This window comes from Mesoplodon bidens, assembly GCF_964165515.1.
Source record: "Mesoplodon bidens genome assembly, chromosome: 4".
Lineage (NCBI taxonomy): Eukaryota > Metazoa > Chordata > Mammalia > Artiodactyla > Ziphiidae > Mesoplodon > Mesoplodon bidens.
The window spans coordinates 77,570,386-77,597,988 of NC_138160.1; the positions used below are offsets into that span (position 1 = coordinate 77,570,386).

Consider the following 27,603-nt stretch of genomic DNA (forward strand, 5'->3'; position numbering starts at 1 on the left):
AATTTTATTTGATATTTGGTCTTTATTGTTTACCATTTATCAGAACCAAAATTCTTTTGTAACTGACAGTTCATTTGCTTTCTAGGAAAGTGGGTACTAACTAAGGACTACATAATTCATAGTGCCAAAAGTGGCAAATGGCTTGATGAAACAACTTACGAATGGGGATATAATATTGAAAAAGACTCGCATTATTCACCTCAAATGCAGTCTGCACCTAAAAGATGGCGTGAAGAACTGAAACGCACTGGTGCTCCAGGAGCCTTCCATAGGTGGAAAGTTGTCCTCCTTGTTAGAGCTGATAAACGAAGTGATTCTCTTGTAAGGTGAGATTTCATAGAAGCTAAAGCAGTGAATGTGAAAACAATATTGGTTTGCTTAAATACCTTTTTGTATTTCTTTGCAATTATTCATTTATTCCAAATGAGCCATGATGATTTGCTCTTTGATCTCCTAGTTAAGCCATTCTGCACTTTTAAGCGTATGTGTCTAATGGAACAAAATCTATTTTATAAGTATTGCATTATTCTCAGGGTCTCTGTTTCACTTTCCATGTTATTTCTTTGCAAACTCAAGTAAAATCTTTATTTTAAATTGGAAGGTATTTGTTTTCAGTTGTGAAGCACTTAGTTTTTTGTAAGTGAAGTATTACGTTAAAGGCTTTTTTCTAGGTTTATGTAGTGCAGTCTTCATGGTTCATACTGTTTCCATCATAATTCCATTTCTTTTTATCTTTTACACCATATTTTAAGATGACTTCTTATTGCGTAAACTGTATTCTTAGACTGCTGTGACTCTTTTTGCCAGGAAGGCGTGGTCTAAGGGCTTTTTGTTACCTTTACTGAAGTGTAACTTATAGACCATAAAATGCACAAATTTTAAGTGTATGTTTTGATGAGTTTGGACAAATTTATGCACCCATGTTACCCATACTACAATCAAGATCTGTAATATTTACATCATCCTAAAATATTCCTTTGTGTTTGTGTACATTTAATTCTGCACCACCAAACCAAACAACCACTAATTTCTTTTTTGTCACTGTACATTAGATTTGTCTTTTTTAGAGGTTCATATAAATGGGATCATACTGTATATACTTCTTTGATGTAGCTTCATTTGCCTGCCTCGTTATTTTTGAGATTCATTCATGTTGTGTGTATCAGCAGTTCCTTTCTTTTTGTTACTGAGTAGTATTCCACTCTATGTATATATCACAGTCTGTTTATTCACCCATGGATGGACATACGGGGTTTTTTTGGTTTTGATTTGTTTTTGCTAATATGAATGAAGTGGCTATGAACATTTGAGTACGAGTCTTCATGTAGACAGTTTTTATTTCTCTTGGGTTAATATCCAGGAGTGAAATTGCTTGCTCAGATGGCAGTTGTACATTTAACATTATGAGAAAATGCCAAACTGTTTTCCAAGTTGTTGTACTATTTTACATTCCCACTAACAATGTATGAGAGTTCCAATTGTTCTGTAATTACTTTGGAACTATTGTCCAAAAATGAGGTGACCATATTTGTGTGGTCTATTTCTGAACTTCTTACTGTTCCATTGATATCTATATCTACCTTACACCAAGAACACACTGTTTTGGTTACTATAGTATTATAGTGAGTCTTGAAATCAGGTCTTGTGAGTCTTCCAACTTTGTCTTTTTCAAAATTGTTTTTGTGATTCTGGATCCTTTATATTTCCGTATGCATTTTAGAATCAGCTTGTCAACTTCTACAAAAAAACAAGCTGGGATTTTTATTGAAATTGTGTTGAATCTGTAGATTAAATTGGGAAGACTTGAGATCTCAATACTGAGTCATCCTATCAGTAGACTCTGTTTCTCTCCAGGGCTTCTTTAATTTCTGTCATTAATATAGTTTTTGTTGTATAAACCTTGCACATATTTTGTTAAATTTAATTCTATGTACTTCATATTTCAGGATGCTATTATAAATCAATTGCTCTGTAATTTTTTATATCCATTAATTGACTTTTCTCCTTTATTCTGTTAATATGGTAAATTATTTTGATCAATTCTTAAATGTTAAACAAAACTTGTATTCCTGAGAGAAATTCCACTTCACTGTAGTGTATTATCCATTCTTAATAATTGCTGATTCTATTTACAAACATTTTGTTAAGAATTTTTGTATCCTCAACCTGATAAATGACATCTATGAAAAAATCTAAACAATATCATGAATTTTTTTTTCTCCATAATTGGGAACAAGACAACAATGCTTACTCTGACTGTTAATAGTCAGGATTTTACTAGAGGTACTAGCCAGTGCGATAACGCAAAGAAAATAAATAAGAGTCATAGAGTTGGAAATAAAGAAATAAGAATACTTGGTTTTAGTTCCAAAAGACATGTTCATATACCAAATAATTTACTAAAAAAAGCTGTTAGAACTTATTAATAACTTTAATCAAGATCACAGGATAATAGGTGACTAAATAAAAATTGTGTTTTTATATGCTAGTGATGCAGTTGGAAATTAAAATGGAAAAAGCAACACAGCTTTTAGTTTTTGGTGATTTGATTATGTATCCATATATATATGTGTGCATTTTGTTTATTATTATTTATGTTACTTGCTTGGAGTTCTCTTAGCTTTTTAGGGAAATGGGAGTTTTTGTCTTTTTTTAATTATGGGAAATTCTTGGCCATTATCTTGTAAATATTGAGTTGGCCAAAAAGTTCGTTCGGGTCTTTCCATAATATCTTATGGAAAAAGGGGATGCTATTATAAATATATTGGCTCTGAAAGTTTTTGTCTGCACCTATTGAGATAATTGGCTTTTCTCCTTTATTCTGTTAATATGGTAAATTATTTTGATCAATTCTTAAATGTTAAACCAAACTTGTTTTCCTGAGAGAAAGTCTACTTCATTGTAGTGTATTATCCATTTTTAATCATTGCTGATTCTATTTGCTGATTCTATTTCCATAAGATCTTATGGAAAAACCTGAATGAACTTTTTGGCTAGCCCAATATTTGTTCTATTGTGTTCTTCTTCTGTAGATCCATTACCCATATTTTAGACTATTTGATTCCGTTCCACAGTATTTGCTTTCTCTGTTTTTTTTTCCCTTCGTGTGTGTGTGTGTGTGTGTGTGTGTGTGTGTGTGTGTGTTTCAGTTGAATACTTACTATTAACTTATCAGGTTCAATGATTTCTTCCTCAGTTTTGTGCAGTCTATTGATAAGCCTATCAAAGAAATTCTTCTTTGATATAGTATCTTAACTCTTACCTTTTTGATTGTACTGTCTTCTGAATTTCCCATATGTTCATGCAAATTGTCCACCTATTCTATCTTTTAACATGTCATTCACAGTTATTTTAATGTCACTTTTTAAAACTTTCAACATGTGGATCATCTCTCTCTGCTCTTTATTCCTTTATCTCTTGACAATGGTTTGGTTGTTGGTTTTTTTTTTTCCATTTTTGTGTATGTCTTGTGTTGTCTTGTTTTTTTTTTTTTTTTTTGCATATATAGACATTCCCTATAGAAGAACAGTAGAGGCTGAGGTGAATAATGTTAATATCCAAAACTGGACCTGCTTGCAAGGCAGCTAGTATGGGGTCATTGAGTTAATCTTGTCAATTGTTGAGCTGGCTTTGGGTTTTGTTAGTGCTATTTTCATCTTCAGCACATCATTTCATTTTATTCCAGCAGTGGTTTACAGTTCCCTGTGCTTAGCATGGGGCCTGTGATGCTGGAGGTTTTTTAATCAGTGTTCTTTATTCATTCTCAGCTTTTGATAGTCCTTGTACTGCTTCATCACAGAAGGGCTCTTCATATTCTTCCCCTCTTGCTTCCTACTCATTTCTAGGTTGGGGAGTAAGGGTTGGTGTGTTTTTGTTCTGTTGGATAGGCTTTAGTCTTAAGCATTCTTCATGTTCTTGGTCTCTGGGGTTGGGATATACCCATTGCTTCTGTCTCAGTTTCCCATGGGAGCCAAATTCTCCCTTGTATTGTGGGCAGGGTCTTGGGTAAGAGACTTTCTAACATCTCCCCCAGCATTAAGTCTCTGCTTTGTATTAGTGCAGGAACCTAGGCCCAAGTGGCATTCCTGCCCCTTCTCCAGGGACAGGTGGCTTTTGCTTCTATCCTTTATCCCATCTTTTTTGGGCTGCACAGCAGGAAGTTTTCCTACCCCTTTCCCAAAGGCAGATGAGTTTTACTTCCGCTCTTACAACAAAAGCAGTGCATCTTTTCCTGGGTTCTGAAATAGAAGATTTTCTTACCTTACCCAAATGACTTAAGGCTTTTGCTTCATATGAGAGATGGATCCAGCGAAGTGGGCCTGGTTTTACATCTATCTCTTGTTGGCAGGCAGTCCCTACTGGCCCACCTTCACTACCAATGTGTATCCTGCTGTTACCTGCCCCTAATCTTTTTCGTGAATACTTAATAGATGCTGGTGGCAAAGAGCTTGCAACTGAGGGGGGCCCTTCCATGTATCAGGGACTCTCAGTTATTCTAAACTGTCATGCTTCCTACACTTGGCCTTTAAATTTATTAAGATTTTACCTGATTCTTGCCTGCATTTATGGTGGCTACTTCTCTCTGGTGCTCTGGCAAAAGTGAAATAGTTTGGGTATCCAGTCTCTTCACAAAGGTGCTTATCACTCTTGGAAATTCAGTTTCTTGGTTGGCTTATTATCTCAGTTCTCTGATGGGTTCATGAAAAGTTATGATTTTGTGGATTATTTGGCTTTTTTCTTATTGTCAGGTTGTAGTAGTGTTCTCTTGTGGCTTTCTAAATCCTATGCAGTAACGAATTTTCATGAAACTTTTGGGTGTGTTTGTGCCTGTGTGTCTGTGTCTGTGTGTCTCCTGAGCCTAAATGTAAAATGTATTTCTTAATATAAATCAAAGTTAAACTTTTTCAAAAGCTAATTTTTTAGAAGAAGTTTGGCAACTTTAGTTCTATTTTTTTGTGCTCCAGAATGATTTCCTTGGAGGTATGTTGTCTTCTGAGGTAAATACTTTCTTAGAATTCTTGCATTGTTTTTTTTTGGTTTTTTTTTTTTTTTTTGGCTTATTGAGGTGACTTTTCCTTAGGAAATAAACTTAGTATTCTATTTTTGTTTTTATTCATCACGCCACCACCCCCACTCCCCACTGCTTTCCCCCCTTGTAAACTTAGTATTCTTGATTCTTAAAAACTTTTCCCATATCAAGAAATGGAAAAGTAGAGGGAATAGCATGATTTCTTAAACACATCTGTTCTGAACAACTTAAAATTTAGGAAATCATTACAATAGTTATTCTTCGTGGCACTCAAATAGACCAAAGGAATTAATTCCTTTCAGAAAGTTCTGCTCCTACTCCTAGGAAGTAATTAATGTAGATAATTTGACTAAACATACTTTCTTTTTAATATACTTTTCTATACTGTTTACATTTTCATTTAGAGTTTTGGAGGCTGGAAAAGCAAATGTTATTTTACCAAAAAATTCACCAAGTGGAATAACTCATGTGATTGCCAGTAATGCGAGAATCAAGGCTGAACAAGAAAAAGATAACTTTAAGGCTCCGTTTTATCCAATTCAATATCTAGGAGATTTTCTTTTAGAGGTAAGTAAAAAACAAAAAACTAGTAAACATTTTTAAATGTTTATTTTATAAAATATTGATACAGTGAAATATAAAAATCAAATTATGTTCTGAGTTTTGAAAATGAGATTAGAATTAAAATGACATTTTTAAGACAGTTGCTCTCAATTATTTAAATATTTGAGAATATTTCTGATAAATTGGAAAACAACTTATTAAATTTAAAATTTGTCTTATTTTAAGTCTCTACTTTTGTTTTCAGTGCTTTGGTGATGTTTATTACAACATAATTTTAAGCATTTTAAACCAGAGTATAAATAAAGCAGCAGTGGGCTATAATATCATATGAGAATTCTTTGGTTATTTTCTCATTAGAAAAGAGGGAACTGTTTCTAAGAATTTAGAAATATTTTCCTGTCCTCTTCCTCCACCTACGTCTCCTCACTTGGTGCACATACCACTCCTTAAGTAGTTTGAATGGAAATAACCCTAGAAGAATTGCTCTAAAGGTAAGCAAAGAAGAATTTTTAAGAAGGGTCACTCAAGGTGGAAGAGGACCTGCAGTATGTCTAAAAACTGAACCTTGGTCTTCTAGGAAAACTTAACTCCTTCTTCAGTGTTTCCCATCTCGATAGATACTATACAACCTTTTGTCTAATAATTTATGTTAGAAACCTGGGAATCACCCTTGAAACCTTCCTTTCCTTTATTCCCCACATCTTGTCAATTACCAAATCCTATTGATTTTATTTCAAATACTTCTTGAATAAACTGCTTCTCTTCTGTACTAACATCATATTGAGTTCATCCTCTTTGCCCTGTGCTCCTGGAATCAACTCCTTATTATTCTCCCTATTGTTCTACTTCTTTACTTTTGCTAATTTCCTAGTAACTCTTACTTTTCTTTCTCTAGTCCATTCAACTTCATCCAGAAGTAACATCTAAAATACTCTTTCTAAAATAGTTCTGATGCTGTCTCTCTCCTACTTAAAACTGTCCAATGGCTTCCCATTGCCCTTAGGATAAAGTTGTAAACCTCTAATACAGCTTTAAGTTAGCACAGGGTTCCTGTCACTCCTACCTTTGCAACTATAGCCTGCTCTACTTTTTCCTTTGCTCACTATACTATAACACAACTGCCTTCTCCCAGTTTCTTAAACAGGCTAGGCTACTTCCTACCTCAGTGTCTTCTGAAAAGCTATTTTCCCTTCCTAAAAAGGTCCTTTCCACTATTCTCTCACTCCCTATGCCTGCCTACTTCCTGCTTATTCAGTTTGCAGTTATAATGCTGCCTCTTCAAGGAAGCTTCCCTGGCCCCTTATTAAAATAGGTAGGTTCACCTCTAATGTGTTCTGATATCACTATTTTGCTTTATAGTACTTATCACAGTTGTAATTAATTAATTGGCTGATTACTTGGTTCATGTCTTTTTCCCCACCTAAACCAAAAGCACTGCATCATCAAGGATGATGTCTATATCTTTTCCATAATTATATCTGAATCATCTTGCATAAAGCCTAGCACATGAGTTCTCATTTTATATTTGTTAGATTAATAGAGAAATTATGAACAACCCTTGAGTATTCCAAGAGTAGATGTAATATATCTTTCTATAATTACCTTTCCCTACTGAGTAGTGGCAGTGTGGATTGGAAATTTGACCTTAGTTCAGAGGGTGGATCTGCTTGGACTATGGATAATCTCATTGTCCTTGACAGTGATTGGTCTAGGAATGGGCATATCACCCAGTTCTGACTCATGGGACATGAAGAGAGGTATGTAAGAGCTTCTGGGAAGTTTCTTTCTCATTCTGAAAAGAGCCTCTGGCAGCCTGGCATCTGCTAGATGTAAACATGGAAAAATGAAACGAAACCTTAATTACTACTGGCAGCCATTCTTTGACCATGAGGAGAAGTAGCCTTAGGTTGAAACCAATCTTGTAGACAGCAAAGTGTAGAGACAGAATGTAGACTCTTGTAGAGATACTTGAGTTGCTGGATTAATCAACCCTGAAACCTGACTTAGCAATGGACCATATTGCCATTCTGTGAGGTAACAATTTCCATGTTGTTTACGTTAGTTTGAATTGGTTTTCTATTACTTGCAGCCTAAAGCATCCTATCTGATCTACCTAACTGAACAGTTTAAAGGTAGTATTAACTCTCAACAGAATGAAAACCATTCTTAACTAAATTAGAAAAAGTATCTGAATTTCCCTTTCTCTATGGAAAGAAATGAACAAAATGTAATATGTATTATGCTTTCTCCATAATCGTATTTTGCAGTAATCTGACACAGTCAGATTCAGCTGCTGAAGTACTAGAGGGCATTAGTATATCAAGCAAAAATAATAGACAATCTCTAACTTATATTTGTTTTTAGAATACATTGTTTTATAAGCTCTAGATTAGACAGCTAAGAGTTAGTTCATAACCATTCATTCCAAATAAGGGAGGCATTTTGTGATCCCTTCTGAGGATAAGATAGTTAACTTCATTTTGATGTCTTGCTTTTCTTCTACCTCTTTGGCATAGAATATAATACATTCCTTATTAGATGGATTCTGAAGTGTCCTCTAAGAAGAGTTGCCGTATAAAATGACTGAGTCAAAAGTAACAATTGAGCAATTGTTTAAAAAATAGTTGTGTTTAACCTACTTAACTTTTTGGAAAGCCACTTAGTAACAGAATCAGGAATTATTTAGTTCAGGTTTATAGATACTTGCTGAAGACTTTTGCTGTACCAGGCATTATGCTATGCACTATAGAAAATGAATAAGACCACCTGCCAGACTTCAAAAACAAAATGTGGCATAACAGAATGTGGAAACTGTTAATTACAGTTTAGTGTGTATTGTGCATTGGTAAAATCAGGTGCAAGGTATAGGAATACAGAAGAGCAAGTGACTAATGTATCTAAATTGTTTGGCCCAAGGAAGATGTCACAAAAAGGCGAGAATACGTAGGAATACTCAAAACTTCTTTTGATTACCTATCTAAGAAATAAAATAAAATGATCCACAGAAAAGTCTTATGGAAATATAGTAGTAATTGAAAAAACATACACTTTTTGTTCCAGATCAACTAATTGTTGACCTAGATTTGTAACTTATTACTTCTTTAACCATAGGGAAGTCATTTATTCTGTGACCGAATTTCTTCCTTTGCATGTAGAAGGTAATACTTACCTTACTTTGGTTGTTATACAACTGTTACTCTAAGCCATTATTTATTGAGTGATTACTGTGTGCCAGGCACTATGCTAAGCACTTTACACACTTAATCTTATTTTAAACCTTATGTTCCTGTGTGGTATGCACTATGGCCTCATTTTACAGTTAGTGAAATGACGTATAATTGAATTTAATAATTTTCCCATGATCTCACGACTGTTGTATGTCAGGCCAAAAATTTAAGACCAAGCACTCAAAAAATTTTAAGGCTGCTCTCCTCAAGTCTCCCTTTACTTTTCTCATTTTGAGTATTATTAGGTTTCCTTGATAATAGGAAGATCTCTTTCTGGGTAGTTAAAAATACTTAATGCTGTAGAGATTACCATATGCTAGTAGTCAGTCTAGTTAAGAACCATGTAGAACACTCTGGGAATTCTCTAGTGGTCCAATGGTTAGGACTTGGCTCTTCCACTGCGGGGGTCCTGGCTTCGATCCCTTTTTGGGGAACTAAGATCCCTCAAGCCACACAGTGTGGCCCCCCCAAAAAAAGAACCATGTAGAGTACTCAGAAGATGCTTGTTCTAATTACTTGACCTCTCTGGCTCTCCATCCAGTCTTGTGAATTCATTCAAGTTGTGTGGCAAATGCCATGGCTGAATCAAGGAATAAGACCTGAGACCAAAGCATATCCATACCTATTTTAAGACAGAAAACAAAGTCAAATATGTGAATCAGAAGCCAGGGCAACTATCATTTCCACACTGTCCTGCCCTATCTTAGGTAATAGAATAATTTACTGAATTAGTAGGCTTTTGCTCATCTGTTTGTAACATAGCATTACACTATATAAAGGAGATTAGACATGGCACTCTTTTCCTAGATCATATAGGAGACAAACACCTAACACAATGCCTAGTGTATTGCTGGCACTAAAATTTTATAATACAAGGAATAAGTAATGAATATTTACAGAAAAATAATGCCCATATCTTTCATAAGAGTAGCTGGTTGGAGAGAGTGTGGCTTGGAGACAATTATATGTTGATCATTTGTTTAGTGCTACAGAAAATAGATTATTTTTAAAAATTTTCCAAATGTCATAGTTTATCACCTTGTGATTTTTAATTATTTAACTTAAATAGGGTACTTGAATCATACATTCTAATTCACAGATCAGTATATAGCATTTTAATAGTCAGAATTAGAAAACAGTATGTTCTTCCCTAGTTGCTAATGATAATGGTATGTTCTTTTGTGTATGTATTCTGTGTAACTGGAAACTATATGGGATTAATTCATCCTGTATTTTAGACATTTCTTGATGGTCTAAGCCTGAGGATTTATCCTCTTTGTCAACCATGTGAAATTTGAAGCCAGAAACTCAGTTTATCCCCATTAAAGTTGTCTTTAATGGAAATTGTACATTCAGAGTAATACTTTATTTGATTCCAGGAATAAGACAGAAGAAAAGTCTTCATTTTTCCTGGCTTTCAATTTCACTTTTCTGAGTAACTGAAGAAATTTAATCAGCTACTCTCAGGGATTGTTGTCTGGTTGCAAGACGGAAAGCTGCTAAAGGGCCCTCATATCCATATAGGAAGCTCAGTACAAGTGAAAGGGAACCAAAGATCACACCATAGGACTTAACCACATTTCAGCTATATCATGATTGTTCCCTAGGAGGGAGGACAATGATTCTCCAGTCTCTTTGTGTAAAGATGGTGAATCTTTGAATACTCTTGCATAATAAGTACTTGAGTTCATCTTTACTCTCAATTCTTTATCTTACTAAACTTCAAGAATTTTATGTATAAGTACATATGCAACTATATTTTAAATTATTATTGGTAGGTAGTTAAAAATTCAGTTTGGATTCCTTAGCAAGAGAAGTAAATGTGTTTGGGATAGGGTTAGGTGAAGATAATTGCTTACTAATGTTCAAGTAAAATAAGAGCTGTGAATTCAACTATTAGCCTATTTTCTTCTCTGTATGATAGACGTGCAAATAAGTCTTACTAGTAAAAAGCTGAAAAATAATCTATAATCAGAAAATGTTGAAGTAGATTGTAACTTTAACTTGGTAAGGGACTAGAAAAGATAGTTTTGTTCATGATTATTCATAAAAAGGGCTGCTTGTTACTAGACCAACAGAGCAGTAGCTTTTCTTGAGATACATTATTATTATTTTATTATTTAGGACCTTTGTTGTAATGATTTTTTTTTCCCTTCAAGGAACTTACTAGTGTTTAATAACCTTTGATTTAGAAGAGTGCATTCTTTTTTTTTTTTTTAGAAGAGTGCATTCTTGTACCTACTTGTTTGACTACCAAAATATTTTGCAATTATAAAGTTGGATACCATAAGGAGTACATAATGTTGAAATCATACTTAATTGATTGCCTAAACCATTTTTACATACATACAGAAAGAAATTCAGAATGATGAAGATTCCCAAACCAGTTCTGTTTGGAATAACCACAGCAATCAAGAAAAAAACAAAGATTTCAGGAAAGATACGGGATTTCTTGAAATGAAAGGTGCCTTAAAAGAGATCATGTGCAGAACCCAGGTAACACTTTATATTATAAAAAAATCTTACATTTCTGATTTTTCTTACAAAATTTGTGAGAGGCATTATTTGGTGGAAATAACAATGATTTTGGAATCACAGAGCTGGTATTTGAACCCAGCTCTGATTTACAGTCTATAATTTGAATGTATTGGGATATTGTCCATGTCTCTATTTTGAGGCTCTTATTGAAATAATATATATGTGCATATGGAAATTCACAGTTCCTAATTCATAGTGTGTTCTCAACACATGGTAATTACTTAAAACAACTCGGTATGTTGAATGTAACGTGTGTCTTACAAAGGATTCATCAATATATATTCATATTCATGGTCTAAATTCAAGAATTTTACTGCATATAGATCTAGTTTTTTTAAATGGCACAAGTGAATTCCAGTTGACTAAATATGGAAAACAAAAAAACATGAAGGACTCTGAACTTAGAGCAATGAGAAGTACGTTAAGAAAGCATATTTGTGGCTCTCAACTAAAATTTTTCAGTTAGTAGGAGCAACCAAAAAAGACATTATTAGTTCTACCCTAGAAGACCTAATGTTCAGTTATGTTCAGTTTCATACTGTTTTTTATAAAAGAGACTCTTAATTGGTTTACCAAATCATTAGCCTAATGATTATTATTACTTAGTCTAAACTAAAATATTTTAAATATGATTAGAAAGAAATTAAAATTTGTTTTTACTGTGTCTGTCAAATTTTACAAAGAGAATTCTGGGAACAGTTTGGAACTTCTTCGACTGAGCAGTACCTTACAAAATCATATATGGAGACTGTAAATAAAACTTTCCAAGAGATTAAAATATTTTTGCGATTTTCTCTAGCTTTTTCAAAATACAGTTGATATTTATGTGACTTAGATGATTTTCTATGATTAACTATGTGTACATGACCTTAATAAGAGGCTTTTGAGTTCATATGTCTGTTGAAATATGCATTATAAGCCACAGTATAACCTTTTTTTTTTTTTTTTTTGCGGTATGTGGGCCTCTCACTGTTGCAGCCTCTCCCACTGCGGAGCACAGGCTCTGGACGCGCAGGCTTAACGGCCATGGCTCACGGGCCCAGCCGCTCCGCGGCACGTGGGATCCTCCCAGACCGGGGCACGAACCCATGTCCCCTGCATCGGCAGGCGGACTCCCAACCACTGTGCCACCAGGGAAGCCCAGTATAACATTTTTTACATATAGAAAGAATGTAAAATAATGGAGTTATTAAATTAGTTTTATTTAACATGAAAAAATTGAGATTTTATGAAAGATAGGGAAATTATTAAAATACATCTGTAAACATCTTGAGTTTTAGAACTCAAGAGGTTGTGTATAAAATGCTTCAATCAAAAGACAGAGTAGCTGAATGCATACAAAAACAAAACCCATATATATGCTGCCAAAAAGAAACTCATTTCAGATTTAATGACATACACAGATAAAGTGAGGGGATGGAAAAAGATATTCCATGCAAATTGAAATCAAAAGAAAACCAGCTTAGCAACAGTTACATCTCACAAAATAGACTTTAAAGATTGTTATGAGACAAAGGAGGACATTATATAACGATCAAGGAATCAATCCAAGAAGAAGATATAACAATTGTAAATGTATATGCACCCAACATAGGACCACCTAAATACATAAAGCAAATATTAACAAACAAAAGGGAGAACTTGACAGTAATATCAATACAATAATAGTAGGGGACTTTAACACCCCACCTACATCAATGGAAAGATCATCCAGACAGAAAATCAATATGGAAACACTAGCTTTAAATAACACATTAAACCAAATGGACTTAATAGATACGTGTATGTAGAGCATTTCATCAAAAGGCAGCAGAATACACATTCTTTTCAAGTGCACATTAAACATCCTCCACGCTAGGCCACAAAACAAACCTCAGTAAATTTAAGAAAATTGAAATCTTCTCTGGCAACTTTTCCAACCACAATGCTATGAGACTAGAAATCAACTACAAGAATAAAATTCAAAAAACACAAACACATGGATGCTAAAAAAATGCTACTAAACAATCAGTGATTTACTGAAGAAAGCAAAGAGGAAATGAAAAAAATACCTGGAGACAGATGGAAACAAAAGCATGGTGATCTAAAATCAGTAGAAGGCAGCAAAATACATTCTAAGAGGGAAGTTTATAGCAACACAAGCTTACCTCAGGACACAAGAAAAATCTCAAATAAAAAATCTGACCTTACACCTAAAGGAACTAGAAAAAGAAGAACAAACAAACCCAAAGTTAGTAGAAGGAATGAAATCATGAAGATCAGAGCAGAAATAAATGAAATACAAACTTAAAAAACAATAGAAAAGCTCAATGAAACTAAAAGCTACTTCTTTGAAAAGATAAACAACATTGATAAACCTTTAGCTGGACTCATCAAGAAAAAAAGAGGGCCCAAATCAATATAATTGGAAGTGAAAAAGACAACTGACACCACAGAAATACAGAAGATCATAAGAGACTACTATGAACAGCTATATGCCAATAAAATGGACAACCCAGAAGAAATGGACAAATACCTAGAAATGTACAATCTACCAAGACTGAGCCAGGAAGAAATAGAAAATGTGAACAGACCAATTACCAGTAATGAAACTGAGTCAGTAATTTAAAATCTCCCAACAAACAAAAGTCCAGGACCAGATAGCTTCACAGGTGAATGCTACCAAACATTTAGAGAAGAGTTAACACTTACCCTTCTCAAAATACTCCAGAGAAGTGCTTAGGAAGGAATGCTTCCAAACTCATTCTATGAGGCCAGCATCACCCTGTTACCAAAACCAGACAATGGTATCACAAAAAAAGAAAATTACAGGCCAATATCACTAATGAACATAGATGCAAAAATCCTCAATAAAATATTAACAAACTGAATCCAACAGTACATTAAAAGGATCATATGTCATGATCAAGTGGGATTTATCCCAGAGTTGCAAGGATTTTTCAATACCGGAAATCAATCAGTGTGATACAACACATTAACAAATTGAAGAATAAAAAGCATATGACCATCTCAACAGGTACAGAAAAAGCTTCAACATCCATTTATGTTAAAAACTCTGGGGGCTTCCCTGGTGGCGCAGTGGTTGAGAATCTGCCTGCCAATGCAGAGGACACGGGTTCGAGCCCTGGTCTGGGAAGATCCCACATGCCGCGGAGCGACTGGGCCCGTGAGCCACAACTACTGAGCTTGCGCGTCTGGAGCCTGTGCTCCGCAACAGGAGAGACCGCGACAGTGAGAGGCCCGCGCAGCGCGATGAAGAGTGGCCCCCGTTCTCCGCAACTAGAGAAAGCCCTCGCACAGAAACGAAGACCCAACACAGCCAAATAAATAAATAAAATAAATTTATAAAAACTCTGTAGAAAGTGGGCATATACCTCAACATAATAAAGGCCACATATGACCAACCCACAGCTAACGTCATATTCAATGGGAAAAAGCTGAAAGCATTTCCTCTAAGATCAGGAACGAAACAAGGATGCCCGCTCTCACTACTTTTATTTAACACAGTATTGGAAGTCCTAACCATGGCAATCAGAGAAGAAAAAGAAATAAAAGGAATCCAAATTGAAAAGGAAGATGTAAAATTCACACTGTTTGCAGATGACATGATACTATACATAGAATATCCTAAAGATGCCATCAGCAAACTGCTAGAGCTCAGTAATGAATTCTGTAAAGTTGCAGAATACAAAATTAATATACAGAAATCTGCATGTCTATGCACTAACAACAAACTATCAGAGAAATTAAGGAAACAATCCCATTTACCTTTGCATCAAAAAGAATAAAATAACTGGAAGTAAACCTACCTAAAGAGGTAAAAAACCAATGCTCAGAAAACTGTAAGACACTGTTGAAAGAAATTGAAGCCAACACAAACAAATGGGAAGATATCCCATGTTCATGGATTGGAAGAATTAATATTGTTAAAAATGACCATACTAACCAAGGCAATCTACAGATTCAGTGCCATCCCTATCAAAATACCAAGGGCATTTTTCACAGAAATAGAACAAATAATTTTGAAATTTGAATGGAAACACAAAAGAGCCCGAATAGCCAAAACACTCTTGAGAAAGAAGAACAGAGCCAAAGGAATCATGTTCCCTGACTTCGGACGATACTATATCCAACTATACTACAAAGCTACAGTAATCAAAACAGTATGGTCCTGGCATAAAAAAGCACACATAGATGATTGGAACAGGGTAGAGAGCCCAGAAGTAAGTCCACACAGTTATGCTCAATGAATCTACAACAAAGGAGACAAGAATGTGGAATGGTGAAAAGACAGTCTCTTCAACAAGTGATGCTGGAAAGACTGGACGGTTAAATATAAAACAATGAGATTAGAACATTTCCTCACATTATGTCCAAAAATAAACTCAAAATACATAAAAAACTTAAATGTAAGCCCTGAAACCATAAAACTCCCAGAAGAGAATATAGGCATAACATTCTTTGACATAAATTGTCACAGTATTTTTTTTGAATCTGTAACCTAAAGCACAGGAAATAAAAGCAAAAATAAATAAATGATACCTGATTAGACTTAAAAGCTTTCACAAAGCAAAGTAAACCATGGACAAAATGAAAAGAAAGCCTACTGAATGAGAGAAAATATTTGCTAATGATATGACCAATAGGGGGTTAATAGCCAAAATATATAAACAGGTCATACATCTCAACACCAAAAAAACAACCAAATTAAAAAAATGGGCAGAAGACCTGAAAAGACATTTTTCTAAAGAAGGCATACAGATGGCCAGCAGGTGTATGAAAAGCTGCTCAGCATCGTTAATCATCAGAGAAATGCAAATTAAATCCACAATGTGATATCACTTCACATCTATTAGAATGGCTATCATGAAGAAAACCACAAATAACAAATATTGGTGAGGATGTAGAGAAGATGGAACCCTCATACACTGTTGATGGGAATATAAATTGGTGCACCCACTGTGGAAAATGGTATGGCAGTTTCTAAAAAACAAAACTAAAAATAGAACTACCACATGACCCAGAAATTTCATTCCCGGGTACATATCAGAAAAAAAGGAAAACACTAGTTTCAAAATATCCAAGCATACCAATCTTTATAGCAGCATTGTTTACAATTGCCATGATATGGAAGCAACCTAAGTGTCCATCAAAAAATGAATGGAAAAAGAAGATGGGATATCTGTATAGACATATAGTGGAATACTACTCAGCCATAAGAAATGAAATTTTGCCATTTTCAACAACATGGATGGACTTGGAGGTATTATACTAAATGGAGTAAGTCAAACAGAGAAAGATAAATACTGTATGATATAATTTATATGTGGAATCTAAAAAATAAAACAAACTACTGAATATTATAAAATTAAAATGGAATCACAAATATGGAGAACAAACTAGTGGTTACCAGTGGGGAGAGGGAATAGCTGGGAGGGGGCAATATAGGGGTAGGGGTAGGGGACTAAGAGGTATAAACTATTAGGCATAAAATAAATAAGCTACAAGGATATATTGTACAACACAGGAAATATAGCCAGTATTTTATAATAAACATAAGTTGAGTATAACCTTTAAATATTGTGAATCATTACATTGTATACTTGTAACATATAATATTGTACATCAACTATATCTAAATTTTTTTAAAAAGTAAGAAGTACATCTGTAAAAATCTTGAGTTCCTTTTAGAACCTCAGGAGAATGTATATCAAATTCAGGTCACAATTTCTATTTTAAATTTCTTAGTGTAAAGAATAAACAATATGGTTTGTAATACTTCTTATCTGTTTTAATGTTATTATACCTATTTCCTATACAAAGATTTTCTGAGATGTTTCATTTGCTATGCCTAATAATGGCAAGACTCTATTTGATGTAGAGCCTAAATTGTTTTCACAAATATTTGGAAAAATAAAAGAAAATAATGAAGATAACCAAATCTGTTTTGACTAATCATATGACAAATTTTTTGAAAGGTAGAGATTCCAAGAAAGAGTAAGTTAACAAAATACCTAAATTAAATGTGTTTGTAAACACAGTATAAACTTTAAGAACTCAAAATATTTATTTTTCTGTTTCATCTTAGTATAACTAAAATGTAATATAATTCATAATGCTCTTTACTATATTTAATCTCACGTATGTTTCATAAAACCTACATTCCTGAGTTTTTTTTGTTGTGACTTGCATTGGTTGTGCTGAGGCTATGGCTAATCTATAGTCTAACTAAAGTATTTTTATAAACATGCAGAAAGAAGTGAAAACTCATGATGAAGATGTTAATATTAGTTCTATTTTAACTGAACATCACAGAAAAGAAGAATACAGAGATTCTAGTAAAGATTTGAAATTTGTTGAAATGAGAAAAGCCTTAGGAAGGTATACATATGAAAATCGGGTAAGACTTTCCAAATTAAAAGTAATTTATTTATATTTTACACTCTTTTCTAATAATGCCAGTTATGAAGTTGTTTCTTCTGAATTATGTATACATTATATGTGTTTATAAAGCATTTATGTATAAGTTTTTTTGTTTTGGGGGGTTTTTTTTTACATCTTTATTGGAGTATAATTGCTTAACAATGGTGTGTTAGTTTCTGCTTTATAACAAAATGAATCAGTTATGCATATGTTCCCATATCCCCTCCCTCTTGGGTCTCCCTCCCACCCTCCCTATCTCACCCCTCCAGGTGGTCACAAAGCACCGAGCTGATCTCCCTGTGCTATGCGGCTGCTTCCCACTAGCTATCTACCTTACATTTGGTAGTGTATATATGTCCATGCCACTCTCTCGCTTTGTCACAGCTTACCATTCCCCCTCCCCATATCCTCAAGTCCATTCTCTAGTAGGTCTGTGTCTTTATTCCTGTCTTACCCCTAGGTTCTTCATGACATTTTTTTTCTTCTTAAATTCCATATATATGTGTTAGCATATGGTATTTGTCTTTCTCTTTCTGACTTACTTCAGTCTGTATGACAGACTCTAGGTCTATCCACCTCATTACAAATAGCTCAATTTCATTTCTTTTTATGGCTGAGTAATATTCCATTGTATATATGTGCCACATCTTCTTTATCCATTCATCAGATGATGGACACCTAGGCTGTTTCCATCTCCGGGCTATTGTAAATAGGGCTGCTATGAACATTTTGGTACATGACTCTTTTTGAATTATGGTTTTCTCAGGGTATATGCCCAGTATTGGGATTGCTGGGTCATATGGTAGTTGTATTTGTAGTTTTTTAAGGAACCTCCATACCGTTCTCCATAGTGGCTGTACCAATTCACATTCCCACCAGCAGTGCAAGAGTATTCCGTTTTTTCCACACCCTCTCCAGCATTTATTGTTTCTAGATTTTTTGATGATGGCCATTCTGACTGGTGTGAGATGATATCTCATTGTAGTTTTGATTTGCATTTCTCTAATGAGTAAAGATGTTGAGCATCCTTTCATGTGTTTGTTGGCAGTCTGTATATCTTCTGTGGAGAAATGTCTATTTAGGTCTTCTGCCCATTTTTGGATTGGGCTGTTTGTTTTCTTGTTATTGAGCTGCATGAGCTGCTTATAAATTTTGGAGATTAATCCTTTGTCAGTTGCTTCATTTGCAAATATTTTCTCCCATTCTGAGGGTTGTCTTTTGGTCTTGTTTATGGTTTCCTTTGCTGTGCAAAAGCTTTTGACTTTCCTTAGGTCCCATGTGTTTATTTTTGTCTTTATTTCCATTTCTCTAGGAGGTGGGTCAAAAAGGATCTTGCTGTGATTTATGCCATAGAGTGTTCTGCCTATGTTTTCCTCTAAGAGTTTGACAGTTTCTGGCCTTACATTTACGTCTTTAATCCATTTTGAGCTTATTTTTGTGTATGGTGTTAGGGAGTGATCTAATCTCATACTTTTACATGTCCCTGTCCAGTTTTCCCAGCACCACTTGTTGAAAAGGCTGTCCTTTCTCCACTGTACATTCCTGCCTCCTTTGTCAAAGATAAGGTGACCATATGTGCGTGGGTTTATCTGTGGGCTTTGTATCCTATTCCATTGATCTATCTTTCTGTTTTTGTGCCAGTACCATACTGTCTTGATTACTGTAGCTTTGTAGTATAGTCTGAAGTCAGGGAGCCTGATTCCTCCAGCTCCCTGTTTCGTTCTGAAGACTGCTTTGGCTGTTCGGGGTCTTTTGTGTTTCCATACAAATTGTGAAATTTTTTGTTCTAGTTCTGTGAAAAATGCCATTGGTAGTTTGATAGGGATTGCATTGAATCTGTAGATGCTTTGGGTAGTAGAGTCATTTTCACAATGTTGATTTTTCCAATCCAAGAACATGGTATATCTCTCCATCTATTTGTATCCTCTTTAATTTCTTTCATCAGTGTCTTATAATTTTCTGCATACAGGTCTTTTGTCTCCTTAGGTAGGTTTATTCCTAGATATTTTATTCTTTTTGTTGCAGTGGTAAATGGGAGTATTTTCTTGATTTCACTTTCAGACTTTTCATCATTAGTATATAGGAATGCCAGAGATATTTGTGTATTAATTTTGTATCCTGCTACTTTACCAAATTCGTTGATTAGCTCTAGTAGTTTTCTGGTAGCATCTTTAGGATTCTGTATGTATAGTATCATGTCATCTGCAAACAGTGACAGCTTTACTTCTTCTTTTCCAATTTGGATTCCTTTTATTTCCTTTTCTTCTCTGATTGCTGTGGCTAAAACTTCCAAAACTATGTTAAATAAGAGTGGTGAGAGTGGGCAACCTTGTCTTTGTCCTGATCTTAGTGGAAATGGTTTCAGTGTTTCACCATTGAGGACGATGTTGGCTGTGGGTTTGTCATATATGGCCTTTATTATGTTGAGGAAAGTTCCCTCTATGCCTACTTTCTGGAGGGTTTTTATCATAAATGGGTGTTGAATTTTTTCAAAAGCTTTCTCTGCATCTATTGAGATGATCATATGGTTTTTGTCCTTCAATTTGTTAATATGGTGTATCACGTTGATTGATTTGCATATATTGAAGAATCCTTGCATTCCTGGAATAAACCCCACTTGATCATGGTGTATGATCCGTTTAATGTGCTGTTGGATTCTGTTTGCTAGTATTTTGTTGAGGATTTTTGCATCTATGTTCATCAGTGATATTGGCTTGTAGTTTTCTTTCTTTGTGACATCCTTGTCTGGTTTTGGTATCCGGGTGATGGTGGCCTCGTACAATGAGTTTGGGAGTGTTCCTCCCTCTGCTATATTTTGGAAGAGTTTGAGAAGGATAGGTGTTAGCTCTTCTCCAAATGTTTGATAGAATTCGCCTGTGAAGCCATCTGGTCCTGGGTTTTTGTTTGTTGGAAGATTTTTAATCACAGTTTCAATTTCAGTGCTTGTGATTGGTCTTTTCATATTTTCTATTTCTTCCTGATTCAGTCTTGGCAGGTTGTGCATTTCTAAGAATTTGTCCATTTCTTCCAGGTTGTCCATTTTATTGTCATAGAGTTGCTTGTAGTAATCTCTCATGATCTTTTGTATTTCTGTAGTGTCAGTTGTTACTTCTCCTTTTTCATTTCTAATTCTATTGATTTGAGTCTTCTCCCTTTTTTTCTTGATGAGTCTGGCTAATGGTTTATCAATTTTGTTTATCTTCTCAAAGAACCAGCTTTTAGTTTTATTGATCTTTGCTATCGTTTCCTTCATTTCTTTTTCATTTATTTCTGATCTGATTTTTATGATTTCTTTCCTTCTGCTAACTTTGGGGTGTTTTTGTTCTTCTTTCTCTAGTTGCTTTAGGTGCAAGGTTAGGTTGTTTATTCGAGATGTTTCCTGTTTGTTAAGGTGGGATTGTATTGCTATACACTTCCCTCTTAGAACTGCTTTTGCTGCATCCCAAAGGTTTTGGGTTGACGTGTCTCCATTGTCATTTGTTTCTAGGTATTTTTTAATTTCCTCTTTGATTTCTTCAGTGATCACTTCGTTATTAAGTAGTGTATTGTTTAGCCTCCATGTGTTTGTATTTTTTACAGCTCTTTTCCTGTGATTGATATCTAGTCTCATAGCATTGTGGTCGGAAAAGATACTTGATACAATATCAATTTTTTTTAATTTACCAAGGCTTGATTTGTGACCCAAGATATGATCTATCCTGGAGAATGTTCCATGAGCACTTGAGAAAAATGTGTATTCTGTTGTTTTTGGATGGAGTGTCCTATAAATATCAATTAAGTCCATCTTGTTTAATGTATCATTTAAAGCTTGTGTTTCCTTATTTATTTTCATTTTGGATGATCTGTCCATTGGTGAAAGTGGGGTGTTAAAGTCCCCTACTATGATTGTGTTACTGTTGATTTCCCCTTTTATGGCTGTTAGTATTTGCCTTATGTATTGAGGTGCTTCTATGTTGGGTGCATAAATATTTACAATTGTTATATCTTCTTCTTGGCTCGATCCCTTGATCATTATTTAGTGTCTTTCTTTGTCTCTTCTAGTAGTCTGTATTTTAAAGTCTATTTTGTCTGATATGAGAATTGCTACTCCAGCTTTCTTTTGATTTCCATTTGCATGGAATATCTTTTTCTATCCCCTTACTTTCAGTCTGTATGTGTCTCTAGGTGTGAAGTGGGTCTCTTGTAGACAGCATATATATGGGTCTTGTTTTTGTATCCATTCAGCCAATCTGTGTCTTTTGGTGGGAGCATTTAGTCCATTTACATTTACGGTAATTATCGATATGTATGTTCCTATTCCCATTTTCTTAATTGTTTTGGGTTTGTTATTGTAGGTCTTTTCCTTCTGTTGTGTTTCTTGCCTAGAGAAGTTCCTTTAGCCTTTGTTGTAAAGCTGGTTTGGTGGTGCTGAACTCTCTCAGCTTTTGCTTGTCTGTAAACGTTTTAATTTCTCCATCAAATCTGAATGAGATCCTTGCTGGTTAGAGTAATCCTGGTTGCATGTTTTTTTCCTTCATCACTTTAAATATGTCCTGCCAGTCCCTTCTGGCTTGCAGAGTTTCTGCTGAGAGATCAGCTGTTAACCTTATAGGGATTCCCTTGTGTGTTATTTTTACCTTGCTGCTTTTAATATGTATTCTTTGTATTTAATTTTTGACAGTTTGATTAATATGATTCTTGGCGTATTTCTCCTTGAATTTATCCTGTATGGGACTCTCTGTGCCTCCTGCACTTGATTAACTATTTCCTTTCCCATATTAGGGAAGTTTTCAACTCTAATATCTTCAACTATTTTCTCAGTCCCTTTCTTTTTTTTTTTTCTTTTTGCGGTACGCGGGCCTCTCACTGTTGTGGCCTCTCCCGTTGCGGAGCACAGGCTCCGGATGCGCAGGCCCAGCGGCCATGGCTCATGGGCCCAGCCGCTCCACGGCATATGGGATCCTCCCAGACCGGGGCACATACCCGTATCCCCTGCATCGGCAGGCGGACTCTAAACCACTGTGCCACCAGGGAGACCCTAGTCCCTTTCTTTTTCTCTTCTTCTGGAACCCCTATAATTCGAATGTTGGTGCGTTTAATGTTGTCCCAGAAGTCTCTGAGACTGTCCTCAGTTCTTTTCATTCCTTTTTTTTTCTTCTGCTCTGCAGTAGTTATTTCTACTACTTTATCTTCCAGGTCACTTATCCGTTCTGCCTCAGTTATTCTGCCATTGATCCTATCTAGAGTATTTTTAATTTCATTTATTGTGTTTCTAATCATTGCTTGTTTCATGTTTAGTTCTTCTGGGTCCTTGTTAACTGTTACTTGCATTTTGTCTATTCTATTTCCAAGATTTTAGATCATCTTTACTATCATTATTCTGAATTCTTTTTCAGGTAGACTGCCTATTTCCTCTTCATTTGTGAGGCCTGGTGCGTTTTTATCTTGCTCCTTCTCCTGCTGTGTGTTTTTCTGTCTTCTCATTTTGCTTATCTTACTGTCTTTGGGGTCTCCTTTTTGCAGGCTGAAGGTTCGTAGTTACCATTGTTTTTGGTGTCTGTCCCCAGTGGCTAAGGTTGGTTCAGTGGGTTGTGTAGGCTTCCTGGTGGAGGGGATTAGTGCCAGTGTTCTGGTGGATGAGGCTGGATCTTGTCTTTTTGATGGGCAGGTCCATGTCTGGTGGTGTGTTTTGGGGTGTCTGTGGACTTTTTATGATTTTAGGCAGCCTCTCTGCTAATGGGTGGCATTGTGTTCCTGTCTTGCTAGTTGTTTGGCATAGGGTGTCCAGCACTGTAGCTTGCTGGTCGTCGAGTGAAGCTGGGTGCTGGTGTTGAGATGGAGATCTCTGGAAGTTTTTCGCCATTTGATATTATGTGGAGCTGGGAGGTCTCTTGTGGACCAGTGTCCTGAAGTTGGCTGTCCCACCTCAGAGGCATAGCACTGACTCCTGGCTGCAGCACCAAGAACCTTTCATCCACACGGCTCCTCAATTTGGGATGATTCGTTGTCTATTCATGTATTCCACAGATGCAGGTTATATCAAATTGATTGTGGAGCTTTAATCCGCTGCTGCTGAGGCTGCTGTGTGTATAAGTTTTGAAAGAGTACAAAAATGAGTGCTATGTACCTACCTGCTAGGTTAAGAAACAGAGCATTCCTGGTTTTTAAGATTCTGCTGTGTCATTTCCAAAGTGCATCCCTTTTTCTTCCTCTTACCCAAGATAGGTAACCTCTGTTTTGGAATTTGTTTTAATATTTTCTTGTTTTTCATTATAGTTTTACCACCTACATATGTATCCCTACCAATACATTGTTTAGTTTTGCCTGTTAATGAACTTTTCTAGTTTGTGGTATTTATAATCTTCTGTGACTTGCTTTTTTGCGGGTGTATATGTTTCATTGTTTCACAATTATACCTTTTTTCCATTTTACTATTGATAAATATTTTCGTTTCTTTTTACTGGTTTGTTTTTGATGGATTGATTGGTTTTCATAACAGTGAGCATTTCTGCCATGAATAGTATGAACCTTTTCTTACATTACTTTTGGTGCACATGTTCAAGAGTTCCTCTAGCTTAGGATATATCCCTAAGAGAATTCTGGGTTATAAGGACTGTGCATGTTCAAGTCTACTAGATAATGAACAACTCTTTTCCAAAATATTTTACTAATGTATACCCACTCCAACAGTGAATGAGATGTCGTATTGTATATAACTTTTTTTTAATGTGTTATAAGTCAGACTCGTCTTGAATTTATGTGGATTTTGTAACATATATCATTCATGTTTAGATTTGTTTAATTGTGGTCTAAATATGTTTAGAAGGAAATTAAGAAAAAGGATGAAGATATTCAAAGGAATTATACTTTGAGTAAAAAACACAAAAAAGAGAAAGAAAGAGATTCCAGGAAGGACAATGAACATGACAAAAGTACCTTAAGAAAGCACGTTTATAGAGATCAGGTAAAACTTTGTAAGCTAAGCTGAAAAAAAACAAAAAACAGTTTTAATTTCTTTTGGCTCTTCCCTAATATCACCTACACATATAATCTGATTTTTGTGATTGCTTGCTGTGCTAAATATAACCTGTACATCTTATGAAATGAATCTTCTTGATTTGATCTGGTATAATATTCATAATTAATGTTATAATTAGCTTTGGTTCACAATGAAAATATTTTTACATGTGTACAGAAATAATTTGAGTTAATAATCAGGATATTCAAATATATTTTATTTTGCCTGACTAAAACAAAAAAGAAAAGAAAGGTTCTGACAAAAGAGATTAAAATTCTTAAAATGAAAAATACATGTGTATGTAGTTTGGCTAATACATTCTAATCTAAATAATCTAAATTTTAGTTTTTTATCTTGCTCTTCCCCGGTATAGTACAGACCATTATTAATAAGATAACTTGTCTTTTAAACAGGATCCTTCTTGAGTTAATTTTTCTAGAGTATAACTTTATTTTACAGTATAGACAGCGTGTTTATATGTATTCAGAAGGATCTTCAGAAGAATGATAAAGGTAAATAGTCATGTTTTGTGGGAACATGGCAATGAAAAAAAAAAAAAAGGGAGAGAGAGAGTTTCCAGGAAAGGTTTGGAACAGGTTAAAATAAAAAATACTTAAGAAAGTGCACATGTAAATATCAGGTAAAACTTTGCAATTAAAACATTTGGTTTTTAATTTTTTTAATTTCATTCTGTAATCTTTATGTAATATAATTGTAAGGATCTTTGCTATGGTTAAAACTGCATTAATGTGTTCTTGTGTTGTCCATTGTGATACTTAGCACTTGTGTTGACACTCTTTAGTACATTGTCTAAAGTACTTTTTTGTGTATACAGAAAGAAATGAAGAATTCTGTTTTTGCTGATCATGCCAAAGAATCAAAAACCACGGATATCAAGACAGATGTGGATATTGCTGACATAAAAAATGCCTTAAGGAAACACATATACAGAGCTCAGGTAGAACTTGACGTACTAAAAATTTTGTATAGTTTTCTCTTATTCTGTAGTGTAACCAATGTATAATAATAGTAATAATAATAATAATGAGTCATTTTATTATTGTTTAATATGTCTGAAAATAATTTTCTTCATTAATTTTTGGTAATAGTAATTATTGTCTGTGGACATTTAGTAAATTGCTGAATTCTCTGCCACTTATACCTCAGTGATATCATGGATAAGTTATGTGTTTTACAAACTGCTGTAACTTGTTGCTTGTTAACCTGCTATTGGAGAATGAGGGCTAGAGGATCCCCGTTTCTGTTGTCCTCGTTCAACCTCAGTCTGAGAAAGGCTTTGAGGCTCCCTGGGTTTTGGGGAAGGGCTTTTTCAGTGTTCTTGTCCTGCCCCAAGTAATAGGGGATGATCCAGGATCACCATCTCTTCCTGCCCCTCTCTGGGGGTAAAGGATTTTTTTCCTATTTCCTTATCCAGCAGGTTATGGGTTTGCACGTGTGCCCTGAGGGTAACCACAGTTGCTGCCCTTCCCACAGCAGCCGCTGTTCAAGTCTCAGCCTCCACAACTAGGGAGACTTTCTTTGGTCTCCCACCCTGTCTCTTTTCGTTTGCACAAGCACCCAGTGAGGTCCGTAGAGAAGATCATGCCATTGAGTGCAAACTCCCCGCATTTTGTTGATTCCCAGGGGTTCCGCTTTCTCATGCTGGCCCACACTTGGCCTTTAGTAAGTGGTGAAAAATTTAAGCTGAAATCGTACCCACTGTAGTGGAGTCCTCCTCTTCCTGCTAAACTCTCTCAGATAAATCGGTGCTCATGTCCCATGGTCCTTGGAGGCTCCTGTCCTTCTTCATATCTCTGTTTAGTTTGTTGCACTAAGACCTCTGCTGTCGTAAGGGTTCAGGTGAAGTTATCATTTCATAGATTTTCCATTTTTTTGTTCATAATATGGGAAGGCCTCTCTTTTCAGCTTTCTATATCCTAAGTGGAAGCCAAGCCTCTATCATTGTTTTAATTTGTATTTCTTCTGTTAGTAGCAAGTTTGAGCATATTTTATGCCTTCACTTGCCATTTGTGTATTTCTTCCTCTGCCAACTGCTTGTTGGTACTCTTTTCTCTATTTTTTCAGTAGGTTGTTTTATACCACCGTTTCTAGAACTCTTTATATAATCAGGATATTATCTCTTATTATGTTTGCAAATATTTTTCCAGTATAATCTTTTAAACAAATACAAACTTACAGGTATTTTACAATAGAGGAAGATTTTACATGTGATTATATACAAAACGTGACTACATTTTTTCTCCTGTGGAGTTTTATACAAAAGTCCATAGGAGCATTTTATAAATGCTCTCTCCATTTATATTTCTAATCATTAAAATACTAAGGACAATGGAACTCTTCAGGTCTTCAAAGTAAATATGACTTTACCTTTTACATTATTTTAATTTAGAAGGGGAAAATAGAGACTGTTCATACTCATGAGAGTGCCATTACCCTAAAATGATGGAGGTCCCTAGTTAAACATGAGAATCAGATGAATTATATCTATTAATGTCTTCCTGAATCTGTTTTGTAAGTTTGGCCAAGGTTTTATGCTTTGTAAGCTGAACTGTATTTTTTGACCTAAAAATGTTTAATTTTAATTAATGGTTTCTGTTTTGTAGGCTATAAGATACAGCTGCATTAGAATAGATAAACAACCAGTATACAATGTTGAGGTAAGAAATTTGGAGTAGGGTGCTAATGGGGGCAAAAAGAAGCTTTATGTTTTATTATTAGTTGTTTTGATATAAAGGTATGTGTTGTCAGCAAGACAAAGCTTCTTATCAAATTTGAAATGTAGTTTCTCTAATCAGAAGTGAAAA

General features: G+C 35.0%; 1 protein-coding gene across 1 annotated transcript in view; it reads left to right on the forward strand.

Annotated features, from left to right (window-relative positions):
* SLF1 (SMC5-SMC6 complex localization factor 1) overlaps window positions 1–27,603 on the forward strand; it is a 65,929-nt gene that overhangs the window by 9,660 nt on the left and 28,666 nt on the right. Inside the window, exons 4-10 of the mRNA XM_081231560.1 lie at window positions 86–326; window positions 5,434–5,596; window positions 11,173–11,316; window positions 17,612–17,758; window positions 24,584–24,724; window positions 25,614–25,736; window positions 27,403–27,456. Coding sequence (XP_081087686.1) covers window positions 86–326; window positions 5,434–5,596; window positions 11,173–11,316; window positions 17,612–17,758; window positions 24,584–24,724; window positions 25,614–25,736; window positions 27,403–27,456 — 1,013 coding nt within the window. The remainder of the gene's footprint in view (window positions 1–85; window positions 327–5,433; window positions 5,597–11,172; window positions 11,317–17,611; window positions 17,759–24,583; window positions 24,725–25,613; window positions 25,737–27,402; window positions 27,457–27,603) is intronic.